Source organism: Pelodiscus sinensis, chromosome 29 (genome assembly GCF_049634645.1).
Source record: "Pelodiscus sinensis isolate JC-2024 chromosome 29, ASM4963464v1, whole genome shotgun sequence".
NCBI lineage: Eukaryota > Metazoa > Chordata > Testudines > Trionychidae > Pelodiscus > Pelodiscus sinensis.
In genome coordinates this window covers 2405213-2431995 of record NC_134739.1, presented here as the reverse complement: position 1 = coordinate 2431995, position 26783 = coordinate 2405213, and the positions used below count along the sequence as shown (strand labels likewise).

The window sequence follows — 26783 nt, the reverse complement described above, 5'->3', positions numbered from 1 at the left end:
ATTGCCAGCAGATCCAGAGAAGTGACTATTCCCCTTTATTCGGCTCTGGTGAGGCCACATCTGGAGTATTGTGTCCAGTTCTGGGCCCCCCACTATAGAAAGGATGTGGACGCATTAGAGAGGGTCCAGCAGAGGCTGACCAGAATGATTAGGGGCTGGAGCTCATCACCTATGAAGAGAGGCTGAGGGATTTGGGTTTATTTTTTCTGCAGAAGCGAAGAGTGAGGGGGGATTTGATAGCAGCCTTCAACTTCCTGAAGGGAGGTTCCAAAGAGGATGGAGAGAGGCTGTTCTCAGTAGTGACAGATGGCAGAACAAGGAGCAATGCTCTCAAGTTACAGTGGGGGAGGTCTAGGTTGGACATTAGGAAAAGCTATTTCACTAGGAGGGTGGTGAAGTACTTGACTGGATTACCTAGGGAGATGGTGGAATCTCCATCCCTGGAGGTTTTAAAGTCTTGGCTTGACAGGGTCCTGGCTGGGTCGATTTAGTTGGGATTGGTCCTGCCTTGTGCAGGGGACTGGACTTGATGACCTCCTGAGGTCTCTTCCACCTCTATGATTCTAAGATTCTCATCTAGAGTTAATACCAACCTTTCACAAAGATAGTAAGCACCCGTGTTTCAATCAGCTTTCAGAAAAGACCTGACATACTACACTGTTATAACATAGCAATGTTGGATACAATTAATTGATTCAATGGCTTATCAGATCCCAGCAAGATCTATCTCTGCCACTTGCAAGGTTAATGCCTTTCTTTACCTTTTATGTAAATATGCCTTCACTGTGTCTGCAGCCAAACAGGTTGAAATGCTGATCAAATACACATTCATTTTGATAAGGCACCTTGTGCTTACGCATGACTTGCCAATGCATTTTAAGAATATAATTAGAACATAAAAACGGCCATACGGGATCGGATCAATGGTCCATCTAACCCAGTATCCTGTCTGCCAACAGTGGCCAATGCCAGATGACCCAGAGGGAGTGAACAGACCCCAAAATCTTCAAGCAATCCCTCTCGTCACCCATTCCCAGCCTCTGACAGAAGCTAGGGACACCAATCCTACCCATCCTGGCTAATAGCCACTGATGGACCTAACCTCCATGGATCTGTTTAGCTCTTTTTTTAACCCTGTTGAAGTCCTAGCCTTCACCACATCCTCTGGCAAGGAATTCCACAGGTTGTCTGTGCGCTCAGTGAAAAAAAACTTCCTTTTGTTTGTTTTAAACCTGCTGCCTATTCATTTCATTTGGTGGGAGATTAAGTAAATAACTTTTCCTTATTCACTTTTTCCATACCGGTCATGATTTTATAGACCTCTATCCTATCCCCTCCTCTTTTCTAGCTGAAAAGTCCCAGACTTTTTAACCTCTCTTCACATGGGACCCGTTCCAAACCCCTATTCTAGCATACCTTTGTACACAGCCCATACGTGTATCACACAAATAACAGAGACCAGTTACTTACTAGCTGTCCAGTGATCTTTTAAATGCCACGTTTGGGTAGAGCTCATGACAGCAGCGGGAGAGTCAGGCCAGACAAGAATGGCTGACAAAGGACAGTGGCGCCCCTGTGTCAAAGCAGTGCAGTGCTCATCCGGCTGGGCTACGGGTCTTGTCCAACTCGCGATACTTTTTGGTGAGGTTACAGTGTTGGTTGATTATCATAGCAGTGCTATGTAAGATATTGAGACTTCTCTCAGACGTTGACTTGGTATCATACATTTCAATTAAAAAACTAGACCAATATAAAATAAGCATGGCACATATTACATTATAAATTGGGTATCTTACAAGGCTGTCAGCGAGTACATGCAGGGAGAGGTTTTTGGCCTTACACTATTGAATGTTTTTGTCAATGCTCAGTCAGGGCAGACTCCTCTGCATTTACGTACCCTGCATCTGCCAGTGCCTTTTCTGGTGGATCTAACAGCCTGGCGTCCTTCTAGTACCTTCACTGCGGCTTGTCCTGCCTTCATCACTGTGGCTCCTTCATCTTTGTTTGGCACCTCTGCCCCATTGCAATGGCTGGAGTCAGCTGCTGCTCGGCTGACAGGTGTCCTTTCTCCATCCTAGCTGCAGAGCAGTCCCTGGGCATCAGCATTTGCATGCTGGCTCCGTGGTATTGACCAGGCTGCTCAGACTATCCCGGGACACACAGAAATGGTGGAGTCACTTGAGTAAATGGTCATTCAAGCTTTAGCAGCTTGTCCCAGGTGAAGTGCTGGAAGGGGTTTGGCGCTAGCACTTCATGATTGTGGAATATTCTGCTCCGCCTTCCTGCATGTGATTCCTCCTCCCTTGTCTCCATATGGCTGAGCCAAGAGGGCACCAGTGAGGGCACCACTACTGCTGGCATCAATGTCTAGGTAGAACCACAACAGGGGCTAGGGACAGGCCAGTATGGCTGAAGACACGACCCTCCACGTTAGACCAGAATGGCTTTGTGGCAGGTCGTCCACTCAAACGTGGCCAACGTAGCTGTGCAATTGTGGCCAACTCAGCGGAGAATCTCCGGTAGCATAAAGCTCAGCCAAGGAAATGCTGCATGTCTGTATTGGAGCCTGGCACTGGCTAGTATCTCTCTTCCCCAGATCTGTCCCTATGTCCTTCCATGAAATCATATGGCTCCAGGAATCTGCTTTGTCACAGAAACCGTTGCATTTGGGGGGGGGTTCACTTTCAAGCTGGCTTTGCATGGCCTCCCAGCCTAGTTCCCGCAGACGCTCCTCCAGCCTTCTCACAGGGACAACGTTCTCAAAAGACACTAGCTAGGATGCGCTCTGCAGCCTGCCAGCACGAGTCCAGATTGAAAGCCTTGTTTGTCATTTCCTGCTGGTCATCTTGGTGCACCTCCGCTGGCCAGGGCCAGCATGCGGAACCAACAGGCTCCTGCCAGACAGCGACAATTCGCCTTATTCTCATGACCATCAATGAGATCGGTTTGCAACCTGGAATTCCTCATTGAAAGCTCTTGACTCCTCCATGCCCTTGGATGGCTCATTGTGGTAGTTGTGTCATGCAGCGGAAACCTGTCCCTGGAGGCTGCCTGAACTGTATGTGGGTGCCCAGTAAGATCACGAGCTGCCAGTTGTCTTGCTGGACTGCAGATGGGGCCTGGCCCATGACCCTCCTCCTGGTACATGCCTTGGCTCCCGGCACTGACCCACTTGTGGGCAATCCCACAGGAAATGCCTTCAGTGCCCTCCAGCAGCATAGATCTGCACAGTCTCTCCTATGGATACTTTCAGTGTCTGGCAAGGTCCACTGGCTTCCTGCATCCCTCTCTCTCCCGGTCCTGCTTTCAGAGGGTTAACCTCACGCTGCCCCACTCTCCAGCCACTCTTGCAGGGCCGAGTCCCATAGCTTTCCTGTAGCCCTAGTGATTTCTAGTCCAGCCCTGCACACCAGTGCCCTGTTCTTCTGCAGCCTCTAGCTTCACAGCCATCCTGATGGCCTCTTCCAGCCCATTCAGTTCTCTTACAAAGAGCTGTCTGGATTTCTCCCTCAGCAGCATGTCACAAGTTGGTCCCTGCATTTGGTTGTCATCACACAGGGTCGCCTTGGTGGCCAGGTGCCAAAAGAAACATCCAGAATTCATTCCCGCTTTCCTTCTCGCTCCTTGTTGAAGGTTGCTCAGTTCCACTAGGGTCTGTGGTCCAATGCAGACAGCTGCAGAGCAGTATATAGCAACGTTCCCACTAACTTTTTCTATCCTTGGGCGGATTGAAATTTCTTATGTGCAACACCAATACAAACAACACACACACACACACACACACACACACACACACACACACACACTTATTTTAAGCAGTCCGTGTGGAAGAAAATATATTAAAACAAAGGCTAGTTAACAAGGAGCCATGCTTATGAAATTTAATATAAAATCAATATACCATCATCTATATAGTACCCAATGTCTGTGACTCTAATGCTGAAACGCTGGCTGTTCCCTCTGGGCGGTGCTGTTGCCTCCCGCCGTGGCGCTTAGCTGACTTCTGCACCACTCAGCCGGGCCAGCGCGTGGAAGCAAGTGGTGCAAGCGGCCGTTTGGGGTCCACAGAGGTGCTGCATGGGGAGCGCGGGGCCCAAACGGCCACTTGTGCTGCTTGCTCCCCCGTGGCGGCCCGGCTGAGCGGCGCAGAAATCAGCCGAATGCCACAGCAGGAAGGGAAGGGGGGGTACGTCACTGCGCGCCCCCCATCGCCTCTCGCCGTGGCACTCGGCTGACTTCTGCGCCGCTCAGCCGGGCCATCACGGGGGAGCCCAAACAGCTGCTTGCGCCGCTTGCTCCCCCTCAGCAGCCGGGCTGAGCAGCACAGAAGTCAGTCGAGCGCCATGGCGGGAGGCGAAGAGGGGTGGGGTGGTGACGTACACAGGCGGAGGGTGGGGCCCAGCCATGTATGTCACTGCTCCGCCCCCCTTCGCCTTCCATCATGGCGCTCGGCTGATTTCTGTGCCGCTCAGTCGGGCCGCCGTGGGGGAGCCCTAACGGCCACTTGCTCTGCTTGCTCCCCTACGGCGACCCGGCTGAGGGACGCAGATGTCAGCTGAGCGCCATGGTGGGAGGTGAAGGGGGGGGCAGGGCGCTGACGTACACGCTCAGCCGGGCCGCCATGTGGGAGCAAGTGGCGCAAGCGACCGTTTGGGCTCCGCGGTCCCCCGAGGGAGAGGCAGGAGGGGGAGGAGAAGAGAGAGAGAGACAGAGAGAGAGGCAGGAGGCGGAGGAGAGAGAGATAGAGAGCGAGAGACCGGAGGCTCAGGAGAGGAGACCGACATGGAGGAGAGACCTGAAAATCCCGTCTTATGACAGGCTGATTGGCTAGTGTGTTAAATAGTAACACAGGACTTTAAAATAATCATTAAGATCAGAGTTTTAGATATCTGCAACACTCCAAAAAAATCTGTTAAAAGAACCGTTTTCTTTATTACGTTAAGCCAGAGGTGGGAACATTTTTTTGGGTTGGGGGTCACTGACCCACAGAAAAATCAATTGGGGGCCACACACAAATGAGAAGCAAAAAAAACCCCTCAATGATGTGGCCCTCGACTGAGGAGAAAGCCCCTCCCCACACCAGAGCCTGGGGGGGGCGCAGCCTAGTAGATGTGTGCTCCAGCCCCATGATGAGGCAATGCGGGGGTGGGGGGACTGGAGTACAATGGTGGGCTCCCCAATGCAAGGGGGGGGTCAGAGTCCTGAGCCTGAGGGTCCAGATCCAGACAAGCTGGGGGCTGGATGTGGCCCCCAGGCATGAGGTTCCCCACCCCTGCCTGAAGTCATTAACACCTATGTAAACTTTGTTTGAAATGTCCTGGCATACACCCACCCCATGCAGCCTGCTTGGCCCCCTATCTCTCCCCCAGACAGAGGGCTGCAGGAAGTGAGTCATACACCCCCCAAACAAACTCCTCCCCACAACCTCCACCTCACTGCACAGATGACAGCATCCACCCGCCCATCCCTGTGCAATCTGCTCCCCAGGCTGAGCTAAAATCCAGCCTCTCAAACTAGCAGGCACCAGCAGTCTGTCGAGTCCTAAACCCCAGCTAAATCACAGACAAATTATCCACCCCTGCCCCCCACCCCAGCACAGACTCACTCCACCTGCCTCTACCTCAGCCCAATGCCAACGCCCACCCACCCCTCCTCTCCCCCACCTACCCCATGCAGTCAGCCCCTTATCTCTCTCTTCCCAGGAGGCTTGAGAGTACCGAGAGTCCCTGCCTCTCTCCTCTTGTGCAGACAGGACTCTCCAAACGCCCTTCCCTTCTGACTCTGCCTCAGCCAATCCCTCCTTCCTTCCCTCCCTCCCTCCTCCTCACCCACTCTCCCCAGCCACTTATTGGCTCCCCTGTTTACCTGCTCTGGGAGCTGCTCGGTTCCAAACACGGAGAAGCTCTGGTTAGCTACTCGCTTAGTGAGACGACGCTCTACCCCCTGCCGGTCAGCTGAGCTCTCTGCTTGCATGGGAGCTTTGAACTTCTGAGCGGAGCTCAGAAAACAGCTGTGCAGTCACACAAGTTACAGCAGGGCTACTCAACTTTGGAAGACCCAGGAGCCACAATGATACTCTCAGTACATGCCGAGAGCCGCAACTTAAGTGTGGTTGCATATATATGCAAATATAAATGCAAATAGTTTCTTTCACACTGATGGGCATGAATACAAAGACTTCCCACAATGCTCTGGTGCTCCTGGCACCTTCTCCCATTGGGACTAGAAATGCAGACACCCTGTACCCATCTGTTCCAGCCAGCCCATCTGCTTGCCTCTTTCAATGCTCACCCTGCATGGGAGATGCCTTGCCGTTGTGGAGCGTGTTCCCAGTGGAGGCCATGTTCAAAGGATCCCACCTGCAGGCCACATGTTGAACCCTGTGTAAACTCAAATGCATATTATCCACATAGTTCATCTTTAAGATGCTAAACAAAACTATGAGTCAACTAGAAATAGTATTTGCAAGGAGAGCATGACTAATACAATATTTACTGACACTGGAAAGGAGAGTAAAAGGCATTCACTAAAGCTTATATGGTTTATCTGGGAATGTTTAGGATTAGGGTGAAACAGAGACCTGTACAAACAGATAAAAGTTCTCCTGGTTTGAAACTTTCACCTTCTGTGTGTCACCAACTCAAAGAGTAGAAGCCCTTAACAAATTAACACATGACTTCAGGGTTTCTAGACAGATGCATGTTTCAAAGAGCTTGCAAATAAGGTTTCTTCCTACAAAACAACTAGCATCAGACCTAGTACTTGCTACTTCCAAAACAGCCAGAACTCTACCACATAGCAAAGATCTGGCCTTAACGAAATACAGTATACCATGTATTAATTAGTAAAACAGGATTTTTAAAAAAAATTATTAAGATCAGAGTTTTAGATATCTGCAACACTCCAAAAAAATCTGTTAAAAGAATCGTTTTCTTTCTTACCTTAAGCCATTAATACCTATGTAAACTTTGTTTGAAATGTAATCAAGCCAATGTCCTGGCGCGCGCGCGCACACACACACACACACACACACACACACACACACACACACACACACACCCCAGCCAGCCAGAGAGGACTGCAGCAAGTGAGTCAGGACACCCTAAACAAACTTCCCTCTGCCGCCACCTTGCTGCACAGATGTCAGCACCCATCCACCCCCTTTCCCTCACATACCCTTGCACAATCTGCTCCCCCAGCCCAGCTGGCGGCTGGGATAAAAATCTCAAACTAGCAGGCACGAATAGTCTAGTTGGGAGTCAAAACACAGCACAAACTCTCCCCTTCCCTGCCTCACCCCAGGACACAGCACAATCCCCCCCCCCCACCACCACCTATCCCATGCAGTCAGACCCTTACCTCTACCTTCCCAGCCCAGGAGGCTTGAGGAGAGTGCTGAGTTTCTGACTCTCTCCCCCCTTACACAGACAGGACTCTCCAAACTTCCCTCTCATCCGACTCCCCCTCAAGCCAATTACTCTCGCTCACCCTCCTCGTTCTCCTCAACCCACCAACACTTATTCCCTCCTTATTTCACCTCCTTACCTGCTCTGGGAGCAGTCCAAGCACACAGAATCTCTGTTTATGGCTGCTTAGTGAGACGCCCCTCCCCTGCAAGGCAGTAGAGCCCCGTCTGCATGGGAGGTCTGAACCTCTGTGCGGGGCTCAGAAAACAGCTGCACTGCCATGCGGCCGCACAGCTTACAGGGAACTTTGAAATCAAAATGTAACTGGCCACTGCAACCCACACATCCTGTTTCACTTTTTCAAATATTGGTGTATTGTTATCTTTCTTCCTGGCTTCTAGCACGTCCCCGCGGATGTAACACTTATAAAAAATCAACACTAATAGTCCAGTGAGCTCCTCAACCAGCACTTTTAAATCTCTTGGCTTTATATATTATCCAGACTTAGTGATGTAAGAAAGTCCCACTTGAGTAGCATGTTTAACAGCATCCTGAGTGACTCATGCAATGAAAAGTATTTCACCCTCCCTTCCAGCCTGGCTAGCTCAGTCAGCAGAGCTCCAGATTCTTGAGCTGCGGGTCTAGCGTTCATGCCTCTGATCAGGCAAGGGGAGCCTTTTCTCTTTCTACTACTTACCCTGAGGCCATCAACCTGGCCCCTTCCTCCTGTTACATTGCAGAATAGCCTCATTCTCACTAGAAAACGTAACAGAAATATTTACTGACCATTCGGCTTTCTTGCATTCTAACAGATCGTTCTACCATTCCCCTCGCATGATGGATGAATAGCATCTTTGGTACCCGATAGATCTTAAGAACCCCTCTTTTTGCCCTTAGCCTGGTCAACTGTTCTCCTTGGAACTCCATTGCTAACACTCCCCCACAGCTCTTATGGGGGCTCACAGCTGGAGTGCACCATGTGGGGGGTGCATGTGCTACAAGCACTACTACTGCTAGGCCCTAGTGGTGTGACCCCCCCCCCCGGTGGGTTCCAGTAACCTCAGTGATGCTTGGCCACATGCCATCTGGCTAGAGGAACCATGTTTCCCTATGCCAACTATGGAACACCTGGTAAAATTGCTCAGATTTAAGCAAGTTCAATAGCAATCAATCAGAACTATGCAGTAGAAATGTTCAAAATAACATTAACTTGAGTGCACACCCATTAAAAAGACGAACCGCATTATGATAACTAAAACAGGCACAAAATTAAACATAGAATTACAATTAAGTGGTTACTGCTCTTTAGAAGTGCCTTCTTGCAGTCCTCCACAGTGTGGCCTGGTAGTGTGAGGGCAGGGAGCTGGGGGGTGGGGGTGCAGGAGTGAGGGCAGGGGGCTGTGTCAGGGGGGGTGGAGGGCTGAATGTGGAGGGAGGAGGGCAGGGCAGGGGTGGGGTGCAGGAGTGGGCAGGGGGCTCTGTGTGGGGGGGAGGGCAGGGAGCTGGGGTGGGGGTGCAGGAGTGAGGGCAGGGGCTGTGTGTGGGGGGAGGAGGGCAGGGCAGGGGTGGGGTGCAGGAGCCAGGACAGGAGGCTGTGGGGGGGGAGGGCTGAATGTGGAGGGAGGAGGGCAGGGAGCTGGGGGTGGGGGTGCAGGAGTAAGGGCAGGGGGCTGTGGGGGGGAGGGCTGAATGTGGAGGGAGGAGGGCAGGGAGCTGGGGGTGGGGGTCTGTGTGTGGGGGGAGGAGGGCAGGGCAGGGGTGGGGTGCAGGAGCCAGGACAGGAGGCTGGGTTGTGTGCAGGACTCAGGATTCAGGGCACAGGGATGGAGGGGGGAGACTTTGGGGGAGCCCTGAGGCTGCGTTACCTACATTAACTGCTGCCCAAGGGAGCTGTGGACCGCCTCCTGGGGGCATAGCTGCTGGGAAGCTGGCAGCAGTATGAGATATCCCCTGGATTTTCCCCAGAGGCTACTGGCAACAGTACATGCCAGAGCCAGCAGGTAGGCTGCCCAGCACGTGGGCTCTGTTTAGAGTGGTCCCCAGGTGGCTCTTTAAACAGCTGGTCCCTGCTGTGCAACCTACAGGACAATTTGCCCATTTTTTTTTTTTAAAAAGCAGGACACCTTCCCGAGAGCTAAATTAAAGGCCGGTCCTGGATGGTCACCATACGTCTGGCAAGAAGGCAACAGACAGTGGACCCCCCCATGCACCTGGCTAAGGAGTTACGGCCCAAAGTGAAATGAACAGGTCCTATATGGACATCTGGGGAGCAGCCCAGCAGAAGGAGTCTCCATCCCTAGAGGTGTTTACGTCTCGGCTTGACAAAGCCCTGGCTGGGCTGATTCAGTTGGGATTGGTCCTGCCGAGCGCAGGGGCTCGACTCGATGACTCCTGAGGTCTCTTCCAGCTCTGTGACTCTCTGGTTAGAGTGCTCCTGGCTTAATGCCTGGGTTGCCCTCTGCGCTCCATGCCACTAGGCACATGCAGGGGGCCAGACCAGGCTCAGTCAAGGGGTATCGCAACGCTTTCCACTGAATTTCTGCTCCCTCGCCCTGGATGGGGATGTGCTGTCATGTCTCCCTCTTCACCCCCTGGGCTGATGGTAGGCCCCTGCTTAGCAGACTCACCACACCTCTGTTCTCCTCTCTCCTTGCTCTGCTATTACTCATTCCACTCTCTTTAGAGTGGCCCCCTCAATCTCTGAGCAATGTTAGCGACATGGAGCTTGTTACCTGAGTCGCGACCCAAGCCCTCCAGCGTCTCTAAGTCCCTCCACGTGCCCGAGCACAACTTGTCCAAGCAAATTTTCTTTCCAATACTTTGCTGATGCATAAATTACTGTCGGTGCAGGACCCTGCTACAATTACAGAACCAAATGGCATGTTCCTGTCCAGTCTGACGGCAGGGGCTTTGGTTTCTCTGCTGGGCTCAATGGTGCACTGGTGAACAATGACCCCGTGCATCTCAGTACGCTGCAGCCCCCAGCTGAGTGAGACACAAGAAAAGGGGCTTTCAACCTGAATTAACTTATTTTAAAATGAAAACAAAATAAGCCCTAAAGTAGCTCTCCCTGGGCAGGCAGCGAGGGACCTGCACCAGGCAGACCACAGCACAAGTGCCTGGCCCTGCAGCAGCAAGGCTGAGGGTTTGAAAGGTGCGGTTCACAGAAAAGCAGCAGGCCAGGTATTTAGAACTTCGGCCAGGAGAAGAACGGTGCTGGGGGATTGCTGGGTTGCAGGGAATGAATGTGAACAGCACGGCAGCAATCTGCCAGGCTGGTGGCCGACTCCCACCAGGGTACCTGCTACACTGGGGAGGGGTGAGCCAGGGAGGGGACTTGCCAAAGGTAGCCAGGCCTGACTTTCCATCCTGTGTGCTGGAACTCTGCAACCATCACTGCCTCATGGCTGGAGTGCTGCCAGCTGGCCTTTCTAGCAGGGCAGGGGATGTTTTCCCGCCTTGTTCTTTGCACTGAGTTGCTGGGAGCATTCACAGACGCACAGCCAGGGTCGGTCTAGCTGTGAAACCCCGTGGAATGCCCAGAAGATGAAGATTGCTACTTGTTGGCTTATTTTCCAGACCTTTAGAGCCTCCTGTGCTCTGGTTCAAGGCCAAGATTGCCCCCTTATCCCCTTTGCTGCAGTGATTGCTATTGCCAGCTGCAACCTGTGAGAGTTGAGTCAAGCATGGGGGGCGGGGAGGTTAATGGCTGGGGAGGAGCTGTTCTGCCATGAAGCCTCTCAGCCAAACGCTCTCTCCCATTCAGAGGTTTTCAGGCTGGAAGTGTCATAAGAATGTAAGAATATAAGAATGGCCACACTGGGTCAGACCAAAGGTCCATCCAGTCCGATGTCCTGCCTGCCGACAGTGACCAATGCCAGATGCCCCAGAGGGAATGAACAGAAAAAGGGGAATCATCAAGTGATTCCTCTCCTGTCATTCATTTCCAGCCCCTAATAAACAGAGGCTAGGGACACCATTCCTACCCATTTTTGGCTAATAAGTATCAATGGACCTAACCTCCAGGAATGTATCTAATTCTTTAGAAGTCTGTTAAAGTCCTGGTCTTCATGGAATCCTCTGGCAAGGAGTTCCACAGGTTGACTGTGCTCTGCATGAAGAAAAACTTCCTTTTGTTTGTTTTAAACCTGCTACCTCTTAATTTCATTTGGTGACCCCCTAGTTTTTATGTTATGGGAACAAGTAAATAACTTTTCCTTATTCACCAGACCTGATTTTATAGACCTCTATCATATCCCCCCTTACTCTCCTCTTTTCTAAGATGAAAAGCCCCCGTCTTTTTAAATCTCTCTTCATATGGCACCTGTTCAAAACCCCTAGTAATTTTTGTTGCCCTTTTCTGAACCTTTTCCAATGCCAATATATTTTTTTTGAGATGAAGTGAGCACATCTGTACGCAGTATTCAAGATGTGGGCATGCCATGGATTTATATAGAAGCAATAAGAGACTCTCTGTCTTATTCTCTATCGCTTTTTTAATGATTCCTAATATTCTGTTTGCTTACTTGTCTGCTGCTGCACATTGAGTGGCCCGTTCTCCACCCCTGACCATTTGGAAAGGCAGATTGGCTGTTTGTCTAACCATGTGCCGTAGGGGTACTTGAGAGCAGACGTTAGGCGGGATGAGCACAATGGCCGTGGGATCTATGCACTTACGACCATCTAGTCTCCTCTTCTGTGTTACCCTAGACAGAGTATTTCCCTAAGTGGCCCCTGCCTGGAGCCTGGACTATCTGCTTGTGTCAAACCCATTGGTTTGGAAAACAAGCAGGCTGGGTTTAAAGATTTCATGCACCCTACAGAATCTGTTTCAATGGTTAATCACCCAAACCATTGAAAAAATGGACCCTCATGTCTAGACTAGATGTTTAGATTCAGCTTCCAGCCATTAGATCTTGTTAGACCTTTGTCCCCGATCATCAGTTTCTCATTGTTTAGGGCTACACATAGACCAGGGAAAAGGCAACGTTTAGTCTTGACTTAACCTGAGAGACAGAGTGCCTTTAGTATCACCCTGGATGGCCCCTGTTCCAGCACAGGTACCATTCTTGCAGCTCTTTGCTGAACTCTATGCAGATGGACTTTAGTTTTGTTGAAGGTAGACACCATAACTAGACAGTATTCCAGTGTCAGGCTTCCCCATGCCATGCACAGAGGTACTAGAACCAGGGCCCCGGCTATGCACTTGCTCTAGCACTCGTTCATTAAGGAATGGCTTGGTTTTGGGAATTTTTAAAATTAATAAATAACCTTTAAAAAAAGATTCACCCAAGTTGGTGAGTTCTTGGGGAAGGGAACCAGCTAAACGCTAACTTAGCACATCATCTCACAGGCAAATCCTGTCTCTTTGCAGCCACGCGAGAGTCTGCCTTTGTCCATGCAATTGCTTCAGCTGGTGTGGCCTTCGCTGTCACCCGCTCCTGTGCTGAGGGCACCTCCACCATCTGCGGCTGCGACTCGCACCACAAAGGGCCACCAGGTGATGGCTGGAAATGGGGTGGCTGCAGCGAGGATGCTGACTTTGGTGTTCTGGTTTCCCGGGAGTTTGCAGATGCCCGAGAGAACCGACCGGATGCCCGATCAGCCATGAACAGGCACAATAATGAAGCAGGGAGAACGGTGAGTGCCCCCACCCTCTGTAGTCCCCTGGAATGTGCCTATAGCCTGATTCAGCTCCCACTACATCAACGGAAGATGGATCATCTCCATGGACTGACCCAATATGACCCTTCACACTGGCTGGGGCAGATTAAAACAAGGTGGGGGGCTAACTCCCCTGATGCACCATGCTCCTAGGATGAGAGCGTTCCAGTGCTGGTCACAGTAGCAGATCTGAATCAAGGAACCTTCTTAACTCCTAAGGTAGCACCTGAAAGACGAACAGGTGGAGCAGGGTGATCTCCGTCACTTGTTTTCCATGTTGCCCATTCTGGCAGGGTGCTGCGGGGACAGGAGATGGGGAGAAGCCAGGCAGGGTAGGAAGCTCTTCACTTGTAGGAGCGCTCCTAATGATGGGACAATGGCCTAATTATGGGCTAATGCAGAGCCCTGGTGCCTTCCCCTCTGCTCTAGGTCAGTGACCCAGCATGCCACTGTGCTGCAGACTAAGCATTCTGAACAGCTGTTCTGTGACTAGCTTCAGCTAGTGACAAACTCACTTTCTTCCCAGGCAGGTTTAAAAAAGGCAACACTAATCAAATGTGCTATTTATTAAGGGTTGTTTCCCCTCTGCCCAGCTGTAGCCTAACACACAACCATTGAACACACAAAGCAAAGGCTTTTCTCTCCCTTCAGGCTTTACCAGAGTCTGCACATGAGCCAGCTTGGTTCTCTGTAACTCAAATCTTTTCGTCGCAAGACACTGGCAATCCAGCCCCTAATCCAAGGCCTTGATCATAGGTAGCCTTGATTTTCCACTTCATGCTAGGATGATTTCTTTGCTGCTGGTTCTGCCTAGTAAAAGTTTCTTGCAGAAACCAATCATTAGAATTACAAGCTGCCTCCTCTTTTTGTGAGTGTGTGTGCAAGAACAAAGGGGTGTCATGTTGGTTAAGATGTGGCACGCAGCCTCTGCCTCTTCTGTTCCTAGTCTTCTGAGAGACTGTGGGGCATTCAGCTAGTCAGTTCATGCCTCCTTGTCTGCGTTTCCCCAAGTGCATGAGAGGGCTAATAGGAGGGCATGAGTCTAAATCCCGCCATGTTTGTAAAGCGCTGGGATGGATAGCCCCAGGTAAATGCAGATTAGAGTTGTGCTGCTTGGTCTCTAGCCGGGGCTGGGAGGCATTTGGGAATCACTTAACTCTCTGTGCTGCCAAACATCACTGATGGGCAGAGTCCTGAAGGTTCAGATTTGGCTGGATATTTATGTGGTTGCTTCTGCGTCTCTGATACAAAACGTTTTTGTTCCTTCAGCCTTCACATGTCACAGCACAGCTGGCTGCTTTGGGACAGTTGAAATAAACCTCAAGTAGAGTCTTGTGGCAGCAGGATGTAATCTGCATCTTGTCTCCGCAGCGGAACGCGTAGCACCGCACGCAGCTGGGAGACATTGAGGTTCTCTGCATCGGATGGTGGAGGAACCCGAGAGGCTTAAGCAGCATTTTTCACACAGGCCCTGATTTTCAGAGGTTGTGTCCATGCAACTCCGGTTGAGGCCAAAGAGAGGTGCTGGTTCCATGAGCCATCTCAGAATGGGCAGCCCAGATTGGGTCATTAGCTGCATTTGGGGCTATGTGACTTGCCCAAGGACACGCAGCAAGTCTGTTGGGCTTGCAGGGGAGTGAGGCTCTGGACAAAGTATATCAGGAGCAAGAAACCTACCTGGTTTTAGGATGGATCGTGATAAATGTATGCACAAGATTCTATGATGGGATGGCCTCTAATAGCAGGGAACTGGACTTGATGGCCCAGTCTTATGTTCCTATTGCAAACCTGTGATTAGAACTCATGGTCCTGAGGCATAACTCCAGAACCTTGTTCCTCGATGTCAAGTATCAGAGGGGTAGCCGTGTTAGTCTGAAACCGCAAAAGCGGCGAGGAGTCCTGTGGCACCTTATAGACTAACCGAAGTGTTGGAGCAGAAGCTTTCGTGGGCAAAGACCCACTTCGTCAGATGCATGTGACGAAGTGGGTCTTTGCCCACGAAAGCTTATGCTCCAACACTTCAGTTAGTCTATAAGGTGCCACAGGACTCCTCGTTGCTTTTTCCTTGATGCAGCTGCCATGCACAGGGGTTCCATGGCATGGGCAATAAAGGGCATTTCGAAATCAGATGCAAGCAGCGTTCAGCCCATGCTAAGTTCAGAGCTGGGCTAAGTCCATGCAACTTCAATTTGAAAGCACATAGGTGGGGATGGTGCTGCCAGGCTGACTGTGACCTTCTTGTCTTCCGGACAGACGATCCTGGATCACATGCACCTGAAGTGCAAGTGTCATGGTCTCTCAGGAAGCTGTGAGGTGAAGACCTGCTGGTGGGCACAGCCAGATTTTCGGGCCATTGGTGACTACCTTAAAGACAAGTATGACAGTGCCTCCGAAATGGTGGTGGAGAAGCACCGTGAGTCGCGGGGCTGGGTAGAAACCCTGAGGGCCAAGTATGCGCTCTTCAAGCCCCCCACAGAGCGAGACCTGGTATACTATGAGAATTCCCCTAATTTCTGTGAGCCCAACCCAGAGACCGGCTCCTTTGGGACCAGAGACAGAATGTGCAATGTCACCTCCCATGGGATCGATGGGTGCGACTTGCTCTGCTGTGGGCGTGGACACAACACCAGGACTGAGAAGCGGAAAGAGAAGTGCCACTGCATCTTCCACTGGTGCTGCTACGTGAGCTGCCAGGAGTGCGTCCGCATCTATGACGTCCACACCTGCAAGTAACAGCATGGCCGGTTGCCAGCTGAGGGGACGTCATGCCAGAGCAGGGGGCCAGCCAGTGTCTCACTCAACCTGGGATCATCCTCACACAGTGGCCTCATGCATAACAGGAAAGCCAAAATGTACCTGAAACTGGGCCATGAGGTATATTGAGGCAAGTGTTCCCTTCATGAATCCCCAGCCAAACTGAGAGCAAAGCTGAAGTTTAGCTTCTGTGTGTGAGACTCTTCCATGGGCCCTACCCAGTTCAGTACATTTTGGTCCATTTCATGGCCATAGGATATTAAGAGACTACATTTCATCATTTGAAGTTTCAGGGTGCTGTAACTGTCGGGGTGCTGACCCAAAGAAGAGCTGGGGAATGACAAGGTTATGATGGGAGAATGCAGCGCTGCTTCCCTTTCTTCTCAGCTGCTGCTGGTGGCAGCGCTGCCTTCAGTGTTGGGCAGCTGAAGAGTGGTGGCTGCTGGCTGGGAGGCAGAGCTCGCTGCCAGCAGCAGCACGGAAGGAAGGATGGCTTGGTATAGTATTGCCGACCCTTCTGTACTGCTGGTGGCAGAGCTGGGCCCTCAGTCAGCAGCTGCCACTCTGAAAGCAGCAGCACTGAGGGTGGCGTGAGATGGTATTGCCACCCTTACCTCTGATGGGGCGCGGCCTTCAAACTGGGCACCTGGCACAGCAGCTGTTGCTCTGTGGCCATCCAGTTCCGAAGGCGACTATTAGAATGGGTGGCAACCCTGTGATTCCCCTGAAATAGCCTTGGGGCCTGCCAACAGCTCCCTTTTGGGCCAGGACCCCCAATTTGACAAACTCCCATCACCCCAGGAAGTTTGTACCAAAGGGCAAACGCTCACAAAACACCAGATTTCATGGGCCATGATGCATTTTTCATGGCTCTGAATTTGGTTGGGCCCTACTAAGAGATGTCTCCCAGGCTGGAAGAAGGCAGCTCAGTGCTTTAGATGCACCATACCCACTTCAGGTCACCTAACGACTGATTTTTAGCTTTTCATCACACCCGTTCCTTTCCCAGCACCTAGCTCCAGCTTGCTCTCGGAGGGTTTCCGGCTAGTACACTAACAGCTGCTTTTGCTGCTGGCTGTTACCATAATCCCGATGCCATTGCTGTCTCCGCTGCTAGTGTTTGCGAACACTGGCTGACTTACTAGCACACCCGGCCTCGATGCTCTCCCCTCCCCCCACTCACAGGGAACAGGCTGAACACTTCAAGTACATGACTTTAAACAAAGTTCCTTCCTTTTTTTAATCAAGAAAAAAGATATTTAATAAAAAGCACATTTATTGCCTTGTAATTATTTCTCCTGTAACCCATTATTCTAGTACAGACTGGAAAATCCTACCCATCTGCCTGCTGTATCCAAAGTTTTGTACAAAGTTGTAGAGGTTGTTGATTTTTAAAATTTTATATTCAGAAAATTCTCTTTCTATGAGCATTATTTATTATACAATGTATATACCTTTGAGTTAACTAAGATTATATATTATATAAATATCTAAATCTATATATATTTGGAGAAAAATATATTTCAACCTGCTTTTTGTTGTTGCCCTGTTAAGACATTAAAGAGAAGGTAAATTAACTTAAATGGCCCCCGAGAGCCTGTGTTGTTCACTTGTTATGGAGCCTTGAGAGATCAGCGTCAACTGGCAGCTCGCTACGGGACTGAGCAACACTCTTGCTAGCATCAAGATACCACCACTTCATGTAGCACACGCAGCCCCCCCATGCTAATCACGGCAGCACAGCTGTCCTTACCACTTTTGACAGCCAAACCTCAATCAGCCAGCCCCGCTGGGCCATCCATACAGTGAATCGGGGCAGCCGCACTTTTAGGGGCCCCGCAGTAGCCACCCCAACTATCCTATGAATGGAAGGACCCGGAAGATTACGGGAGCCTGACAGTGGCAGCAGGGGTTGCACTCCCACTAACCACGTGGGTGGCAGAAGCTGGAGTGACCTGGCACGATCTAGTTTAATGCTATTGACCATCCTGAACAAGCCCCAAAACAGGTCGGTCTTGTGTTTGGTGCAATCCCTTTTCTTAGAAAATTATCTACATTTTTTAGAAATTCTATTTTTGTGCCCCCTCCTCCCACACACACTGGACAGGTGCTGGTTTTATTTGGTGGTCACAACTCAGAGCTCCCACCAGTGCACACTCCCCTCTCCCCCTCCCACTGGAGCTCTGTTAGGCAGCCCATATCAGAACACGAGAACACCTTTAAATGGAGTCTGCGGAACAGCCTAGTTGGGCTGGCCCAGTGAGCATGCCCATCCAGCGATATAAACCCAGTCCTGAGTTATCTGGCTTAACCTAGAGCTCAAACGTATCCCAGAACCTGCAGGGCAGGAGGGTCTAAGTCCGTGTTAAGCTGGGATCTAGGGTCTGAGCCCTAAAGCTTGACTTGGGTCCTGGAAGTCCTCAAGATGTATCCCAGGATTCTGTGCGGCATCTCCCTTAGTCTTCTCCATGCCAACAATTTGGGTGCAGCCAACTACACTCCATGGCAAACGGAAGCCCCATCTCCCTTTGCAAACAACAGCTGCTCACATCGCCCATTGCCTGGTGAATACCAGTTACAGATGCAGTCAGTTGCCAGCAGGGTTTTCAGTGCAGATGGATCCACAGAAGCTTTTTGGAAAGAGCTGCTTCCTGATCACAAGAGCAGAGCCAGATTTGAGGGCACACTGACTGGGCGCCCCTCCACATGCAGCCCTGGGGGCAAGAGAGAGGAACAGGAACTAAGCTGTCTGCTCCCTCCCTCTCTCTGGCCCTCTTTCCCCAAGCTGCATGTGCAGGGAGGCCTGGGCAGAATGAACTGTTAGGGTGGCAAGCAGGAGCCAGGCCCCAAACCTCCCTGCAACCTTCTGTGGCATTTCCTCCTCCAGCTCTTTTTTGCTGCTCTGCAAAGCTTGCCTGTGTAGGGAGCAAAGCTGGCTGGTCAGGGGTTGTTACTTCCTAGTGGGCTGAGACCCACACTCTGCGGCTCCCCCTCCCTGCCAGCAGCTGCTTGGTGCCGCCCTGCTGTCCAAGGGGCTGCATGTGCAGAGGTGCCCAGGCTGCGTGCACTGTGAGAGCAATGAGAGGTGCTAGCCCCAGAACTTTCTCCCAGGCTCCTGGGGTGCAGAGTTCTGTAATTATGCAGCTTACATACTCGTGCAGCGGTTTCCCACAGTGCAACACATAAGGAGGGCTAAGTGTGTCGACACTGTCTCGGGTCTCTGCACTGTGGGGTGCAAGCCACAGCCCTGAATTCAGGCACGGGTCAGAAAATCCTTAACCTAGGTTTAAAGTCACGCCCAGGGTTCCCTGGCATGGGTCAGCTGACTTGAGTCCCACAGTGTCTCTCCATTGGCAAAGGGAATTTCCCATTTGCTTAATCCCAATGTGGCTTTAAAGATGAAACTGAATCCAGTAACATTTCCTTGTTCGCCCACAGCCAAAGAGTTAATGATTTTGGCCAGGATTTCCGAAGTGTGACCTTAAAGGGCTTGGATGCTCCAAGCCTGGGTTGTGAAGGTTTTCTGAAGATGAAGACCCTTCATTGTGTCTTAAGTTGGATACCAAAATATTAGGCATCAAAAAATTCAATTAATCTTGGTGTCTCTGCCTACCGAATCCATGTTACACTCTCTGTAACTGGCCTGGGAACTGCTGCAAAGACCTGAGCTTTGCTTCTCAAGATCGTCACTGCTGTATCTTAAACTAAGCCTCCATAAACCTAAATGCAGCTAATATATTTAGCTCTCAATCTGGACCCATTCCCTCCTCCAACACAGCCATCTCCCAAGGACAATTCAGCCTCCCAAGTCATTCCAAGTTTGTGCCTTTTATTGCATCCATGATCTACATTTAAACAATATAATATTTATGTTTCTCAATATATCTTTGGACAAAAAACACAATACAATGTTTACATCATTTAAACTGAGACATAACTTAATACATTGTGTGCTGCTTTCAATAGAATTTGGGGAGGAAAGAAGGGACAAATGAAAGTTGCAAGATCATACACAAATACGGGAGGATACATACTGGCCACTGGCACTCTCAAAATCACAATATAGCAGCACTGACCAAAGAAGAGAAAAGTCAAGGAGGTAAGTAAATAGCTAAGTTCAAGTACACAGCAAGTCTAGAGAATGTTTTGCCTTCAACCATGGGCCAAAGGACATTCACAGAGAAGGAGATTGCTCCAAAACCTCTTGGAGCGTCTGGGCAGCTAGCCTTCCGCAGTATCCCTAGGTAGCTAGTGAAGCCACATTGGCTTTATGTTCCTGCAGATGGCTTTGATTATTTGCCTCACCCTGCCATGGGTGGGGAAAATCTAGCAGCATGCTCCATGCACTGTGTCAAAATATGGGCTGATTTCATTAACGAAGGAAAAGAATTCTCACTCAGTTATCAGTGACAGCGTGCCAAACAGGTGCTGTGCAATGCTTTACCACAGTGTAAGAATGGAAACTGAGCCTGCCCTGGCAACACAAGGTATGCTGCAGAATCCTGAGAAGTGAGAAAAAGGAACTTGGATACCTACCGTTCAAAGGAGGAGAGGAAAGATCACTTTTTCCAACCCTCAGTAGCTCATCAGGAAAATAGGATGTATTTATATTGATTCATGCCGTTCTAGCTTCAATAATACACACGCTGGCTTTTAATAAAATTTAGGTTCTAAACTGACATTAGGAGTCCAAAGATGCTTGAGTGAAAAAATTCAAACAATTCTCCAAAGCTTTACAGAAAGGATCGTTGTCTTTGTGCCAGCTGCAGTCACCACCGCCCATAGCCCTGCCGAGTCGCCAACTCAGGGAACGTCAAAGGGGGCTGTTGCCGCTACACGGCTGAGCGCTGCTGCTCACGGCAGGCACTGCAATGCCTCTGAGCTGCAATTCTCACAGAAGAGCGAGCCCTGGCTATCAGTCTGGCTGAAATATCATCCTCTCTGGCACCACTGTGTAATTCCACCACAGGCTCAACAGCCAATCCCTCTGGGCACAGGAGACATCTCTACGATGACAGTGACATCACACACGCACACACACTGCATTGGCACCTGCACCTCCAGCACTGCAGGTTCAAAGTAAAACTTGTCTACAGAAAAAGTGCCATGTTGTGGTATTAATTTAATGCTGGATGTAAGTGTTAACTTCCAAATTCATTGGACATTTCCTCCATGATACAACTGAGTGAGAATGTACTTTGGCCCGCACAGAAACAGAAGCCAGGTATTTCTAAAGGAGACTGACCATTTCACAAGACATCAGAATATTTAAGAGCAAAGAAGGGATTTTATTTTGCTAAACATGCACATTCCAAGTGGGATGTTGAAGGTAGAAGAACATTTCACTTCGTCCAGTGTGTTGAACAGAAGAACAAAGATCTGTTTCTTCTGTAGCATGGTCACTTCTCTAGCCACCGAGCTCTGCACGTGGTCCATCTCCATTCAGTCAAGCACACTACTGAAAAACAGACCACAACCATCACAAAGCATGTCTCTCCGATGCCAGACTGACAGACACAGACACAGCATGTGCCCAGCAGACATGTCCACAAGCTGCTTCTTCCCACCCCAGACATGAAAGTGCATGCATTAAGGAGCAGATTTCTGGGAGATGCTGCTGCCATTGTGGGCTTCACTGTATGTCTAGTTACTTCAGCAGGAGTAGGAAAGGTTGACAAAGCAGGACAAAGAGAGAAACACAAAGCAGAGCCTGCAGGCAAGTGGCCCAGTTCTGATGCCCCAGCTCCAGTGGAGCGTCTCCTCACTGAGTCTATTAGAGACAGCACATCAGTCAGGCACCATTTAAAGCCTCCTCCAGATATTCAAGAACGGCTGATCATTCACATATGCTTCGGGTCCCCTAATACCTCTGGGGAGTCACTGGGGAAGAGAATGAGAATGCAGTAGGAAGGGAAGGTTCAAAATGGAAATTAAAAGCTATTAAAACCCAAGAACCCAGTACCATTGTCAGATACTCTGCTGAAATTCATCTGGTGTCGGGGGGCAAGAGGGAGAATCCCTACATTTGACAGCAAAACTGGGCCTTGGATCAGCCTTCAAAGTATTACTAGTACTTACGATCCTTCTTCTCTCAGGAGTGCCAGGAACTTTCTCACACGATACTCAGGATCCATCTAAACACAAAGCAAAGATGAACGAATGGACATTAGCAACCATCATGGATATACCAAGAAATTTACCAAATCATGCCAGATCAGCTTGATTTCCTTCTCTGACAGGGTAACTTGGGTTGGGTGGCTGGGGGAAGGCAGTGGACATGCAATGTTTGGACTTCAGCAAGGCTTCTGTCACAGTCCCACAGGGCATTCTCATAAATAAGCTGGAGAAATGTGGGCTCAGCAGACCTGCCATGAGGTGGATGAACATAACTGGTTAACTGCAAACAAAGAGTAACCATTGCTGGAATGTCAGACAGGAGGGAAGTCTCAAGTGGGCCTCTGCAGGGATGTCTTCTGGGTCCAGTGGTGTTTAACACCTTTATTAATGACATGGCTGTTGGAATTGGGACCATGCTGACTGCAAACACTTTGGAGAACAGAGTGAAAATTCAAAGGGATCTTGATAAATTGCTGAACTGGGCTACAGACAATAGCATGAAATTCAACAAAGGTAAGTATAAGGTGCTACACTTAAGGAATACAAATCAAAAGCACAAATTCACATGGGGTGTGTGTGAATGACTTAGCAGCACTGCTGAGAAGGATCTGGGAGTTAGGGTGGATAATCTCAGGGTGAGTAAGAAATGCACAGCTGTGGCGGGAAAAAAGCAAATACAACTCTGCATTAACAGAGGCACTGCAGGGCAAGTCATGAGAGGTGACAGTACTACTCTACTCGGCACTGGCTAGGCCTCAGCTGACAGTGTGTCCTTTTTTGGTCTCCAATGTAGAGAAACCAGAAATGGTCCACAGGTGAGTGACAAAGAGGATCAAAGGGATGGAATGCACATCACATGAGCAAGTGTTGAAGGAAGTGGGTAGGTTTGCTTTGGAAAAGAGGAGATTAAAGAGGGACATGATAGCAATCTTCAAATACTCAAAAGGTTGTCCTAAAAAGATGGGAGAAAAATTATTCTCTCTTGTCACAGAGGGCAGGACAAAAGGCAGTAGGTTCCAACTCCAACATAGCAGATTTAGACCAAATCTCAGGAAAAACTTTATTCCATTGTCCTATTGTTCTTACAGATAGAAAGTGCTTAGAGAAGTCACAATCTATTTCACTGCGGGTGTCATCTGCCTCAGCGGTTTTAGATGCAATAAATCCTAGATCTTGGCAAGGGGTTAGACTTTTGCTAAACCCATGGTTCTATGAAAGAAGGAAATACATTCTCCAGGTGATCGTAACAGGAGAATAAAAAGCTTAGACCTGCAGCTGAGTCTCCAACATGCAGACTGAACACAGCTTGGGACAGAGAAATGAAGGCTAGACTTCTGATTTATTATGAAGACAGGGGAGAGGCTTTGTTTCTCATGTCCATCCCAAGAAGGAGGAGATTGAGATAAAACCATTTGAAAATCAGAGATCCTAATGTTTATTTACATTATATTAAATCTCACATAGTTTGACTACAATCTCCAGATTCAGGTGTTTATTCTGTAGTCTTCAGGGAGACTGGTGAAGTATGGTGGGCAAGTACTAGAAATACTACCCATGGACAGTCCAAAGTTTGCAAATGCTGTAATTCTGGAGCAAGGGAACCAAATATTCTATTCAAAGGAGAACTCAGAGCCACTCTTAGCAAAAAGAGTGCTAAATGCATCATGCTCATTGGCATGATACAGGGTAATAGTCCAAAGAACACAAGTGTCATAAGGGATATTTATGACACTTGTTCCTGTAGTTAAAGAAAATCTTCTTTTAATTCCAGATTTATGGAGTGGAAAAAACCCAGAATGCAGCAGATGAAAATAGAGGGAAGTTGATAGCAATGAATATACATTAGTAGTAATGAAATGCAAAAACTAAAAGGGAAGCTAAAAGTAGCAATGAAAAATATCTGACCAGTAGGACAGCAGAAGGAACATAACAGGAGCTTTTTGCATTTCATTACTACTAATGTATATTTTAGGAAAGACAGAAATAAGGGTAAAGGTGGTGGAGTCGCATTGTATATCAAAGATGAGGTAGACTGTAAAGAAATAAAAAGTGATAGAATGGAGAAGACAGAGTCTGTTGGGGCAAAAATCACATTGGGAAAGAAAACTATTAGATCCTCCCCTGGGATAGTGCTTGGGGTGTGTAATAGACCACCAGGATCCAATTTGGATATGGATAGAGACCTCTTTAATGTTTTTAATGAAGTAAATACTCATGGAAATTATGTGATCATGGGAGATTTCAACTTTCCAGATATAGACTGGAGAACAAGTGCTAGTAATAATAATAGAGCTCAGATTTTCCTAGATGTGATAGCTGATGAATTCCTTCATCAAGTAGTTGCTGAACCAACAAGGGGGGATGCTATTTTAGATTTGGTTTTGGTGAGTAGCGAGGACCTCATAGATCAGGGGTGTCCAAACTTTTTTCAAAGAGGGCCAGATTTGATGAAGAGAACATGCGTGAGGGCCGACCATTTTGCCTGACATTCTTTGAACCATTAAAATTAAATGCAAATTAACTATTTTATGCAACGTTTATTGCAAACGGCATACTTTTCATTTCGTCACATGGATGACAAATCTAAACAGGTGTTAAATCACTCTGCCTTTCATATCTGAAGGCCAGATGAAAAAAAAAATCCAGGAAGCTGAAATATATGTCAGGAACATTGTAAAGTACATTACATATTATTGGTAATAAAGGTTGTCTGTCAACTTTTAAGTTCTAAAAATATGAACAGGAACATAACACCAAGTATACATGTTGTGTCCAAATATATTTATAACTGATTTAGACCAACTGACATTAACTGAGATTTTACAATGTATTCATCTCAATACATATGGATTCGTTGGGGGCCATAAAAGATAGATATTGCCAAATTACCTGTGGGGCCGTATTAAACCGGAACACGGGCCGCAATTGGCCCGCGGGCCGGACTTTGGACATGCCTGTCATAGATGAAACAGTTGTAGGGGACAACCTTGGCTCAAGTGATCATGAGCTAATTCAGTTCAAATTAAATGGAAGGATAAACAAAAATAAATCTGAGACTAGGGTTTTTTATTTCAAAAGGGCTAACTTTAATAAATTAAGGAAATTAGTTAGGGAAGTTGATTGGACTAAAGAAAGTATGGATCTTGAGGTGGAGGAGGCCTGGAATTATTTTAAGTTAAAATTGCAGAAGCTGTCAGAAACCTGTATCCCAAGAAAAGGGAAAAAAATTATAGGCAGGTGTGTTACACCAAGCTGGATGAGCAAGCATCTCAGAGAGGTGATTAAGAAAAAGCAGAAAGCATATAAGGAGTGGAAAATGGGAGGGATCAGTAAAGAAAGCTACCTTATTGAGGTTAGAGCATGTAGGGATAAAGTGAGAAAGGCTAAAAGTCAGGTAGAGTTGGACCTTGCAAAGGGAATTAAAACCAATAGTACAAGGTTTTATAGTCATATAAATAGGAAAAAAACAAAAAAAGAAGAAGTAGGACCGCTAATTACTAAGGATGGAGTGGAGGTTAAGGATAATCTAGGAATGGCCCAATATCTAAACAAATACTTTGCTTCAGTCTTTAATGAGGCTAATGAAGAGCTTAGGGATAATGGCAACATAACAAATGGGAATAAGGATATGGAGGTAGATATTACCATATCCGAGGTAAAAGCCAAACTTGAACAGCTTAATGGGAGTAAATCGGGGGGCCCAGATAATCTTCATCCAAGAATATTAAAGGAACTGGCACATGAACTTGCAAGTCCATTAGCAAAATTTTTAATAAATCTCTAAACTCAGGGGTTGTACCATTTGACTGGAGAATTGCTAATATAGTTCCTATTTTTAAGAAAGGGAAAAAAAGCGACCCGGGTAACTATAGGCCTGTTAGTTTGACATCTGTAGTATGCAAGATCTTGGAAAAAATTTTGAAGGAGAAAGTAGTTAGAGACATTGAGGCTAATGGCAGTTGGGACAAATTACAACATGGTTTTACAAAAGGTAGATCGTGCCAAACCAACCTGATCTCCTTTTTTGAGAAAGTAACAGATTTTTTTAGATAAAGGAAATGCAGTGGATCTAATCTACCTCGACTTTAGTAAGGCATCTGATACAGTACCACATGAGGAATTATTGGTTAAATTGGAAAAGATAGGGATTAATATGAAAGTTGAGAGGTGGATAAGCAACTGGTTAAAGGAGAGACTACAGCGGGTTATATTGAAAGGTGAACTGTCAGGTTGGAGGAAGGTTACTAGCGGAGTTCCTCAGGGATCAGTTTTGGGGCCAATTTTATTTAATCTTTTTATCGCTGACCTTGGCACCACAAGTGGAAGTGTCCTGATAAAATTTGCGGATGACAAAGTTGGGAGGTATTGCCAATTCAGAAAAGGATCGGGATATCATGCATGAAGATCTGGATGATCTTGTAAATTGGAGTGATAGCAATAGGATGAAATTTAATAGTGAGAAGTGTAAGGTTATGCATTTAGGGATTAATAAGAATTTTAGTTATAAGCTGGGGACACATCAGTTGGAAGTAACGGAGGAGGAGAAGGACCTCGGAGTCCTGGTTGATTATAGAATGACTATGAGCCGCCATTGTGACATGGCCGTGAAAAAGGCTAATACGGTCTTGGGATGTATTAGGCGAGGTATTTCCAGTAGGGATAAGGAGGTGTTAGTGTCATTATACAAGGCATTGGTGAAACCCCATTTGGAATATTGTGTGCAGTTCTGGTCTCCCATGTTTAAGAAGGATGAATTCAAACTGGAACAGGTACAAAGAAGGGCCACTAGGATGATCCGAGGAATGGAAAACCTGTCTTATGAAAGGAGACTCAAGGAGCTTG

General features: G+C 48.4%; 2 protein-coding genes across 5 annotated transcripts in view; one reads left to right on the top strand and one right to left on the bottom strand.

The window, feature by feature from the left end:
• WNT3 (Wnt family member 3) overlaps positions 1 to 15826 on the top strand; it is a 77023-nt gene extending 61197 nt beyond the window's left edge. For both annotated transcript variants that reach the window (XM_014570272.3, XM_006116664.4), the window contains exons 3-4: positions 12781 to 13046; positions 15324 to 15826. In XM_014570272.3, coding sequence (XP_014425758.3) covers positions 12781 to 13046; positions 15324 to 15803 — 746 coding nt within the window. In that variant the 3' untranslated portion in view covers positions 15804 to 15826. The remainder of the gene's footprint in view (positions 1 to 12780; positions 13047 to 15323) is intronic.
• Positions 15827 to 19632: 3806 nt separating this feature from the next.
• The window catches only part of NSF (N-ethylmaleimide sensitive factor, vesicle fusing ATPase), a 162931-nt gene continuing 155780 nt past the window's right edge, over positions 19633 to 26783 (bottom strand). For 2 of the 3 annotated variants that reach the window (XM_075911369.1, XM_025181455.2), the window contains exons 20-21: positions 21903 to 21958; positions 19633 to 21282 (exon numbers count right to left, since the gene is read on the bottom strand). In XM_075911369.1, coding sequence (XP_075767484.1) covers positions 21267 to 21282; positions 21903 to 21958 — 72 coding nt within the window. In that variant the 3' untranslated portion in view covers positions 19633 to 21266. The remainder of the gene's footprint in view (positions 21283 to 21902; positions 21959 to 26783) is intronic. The other variant, XM_075911370.1, reaches the window with a different exon arrangement.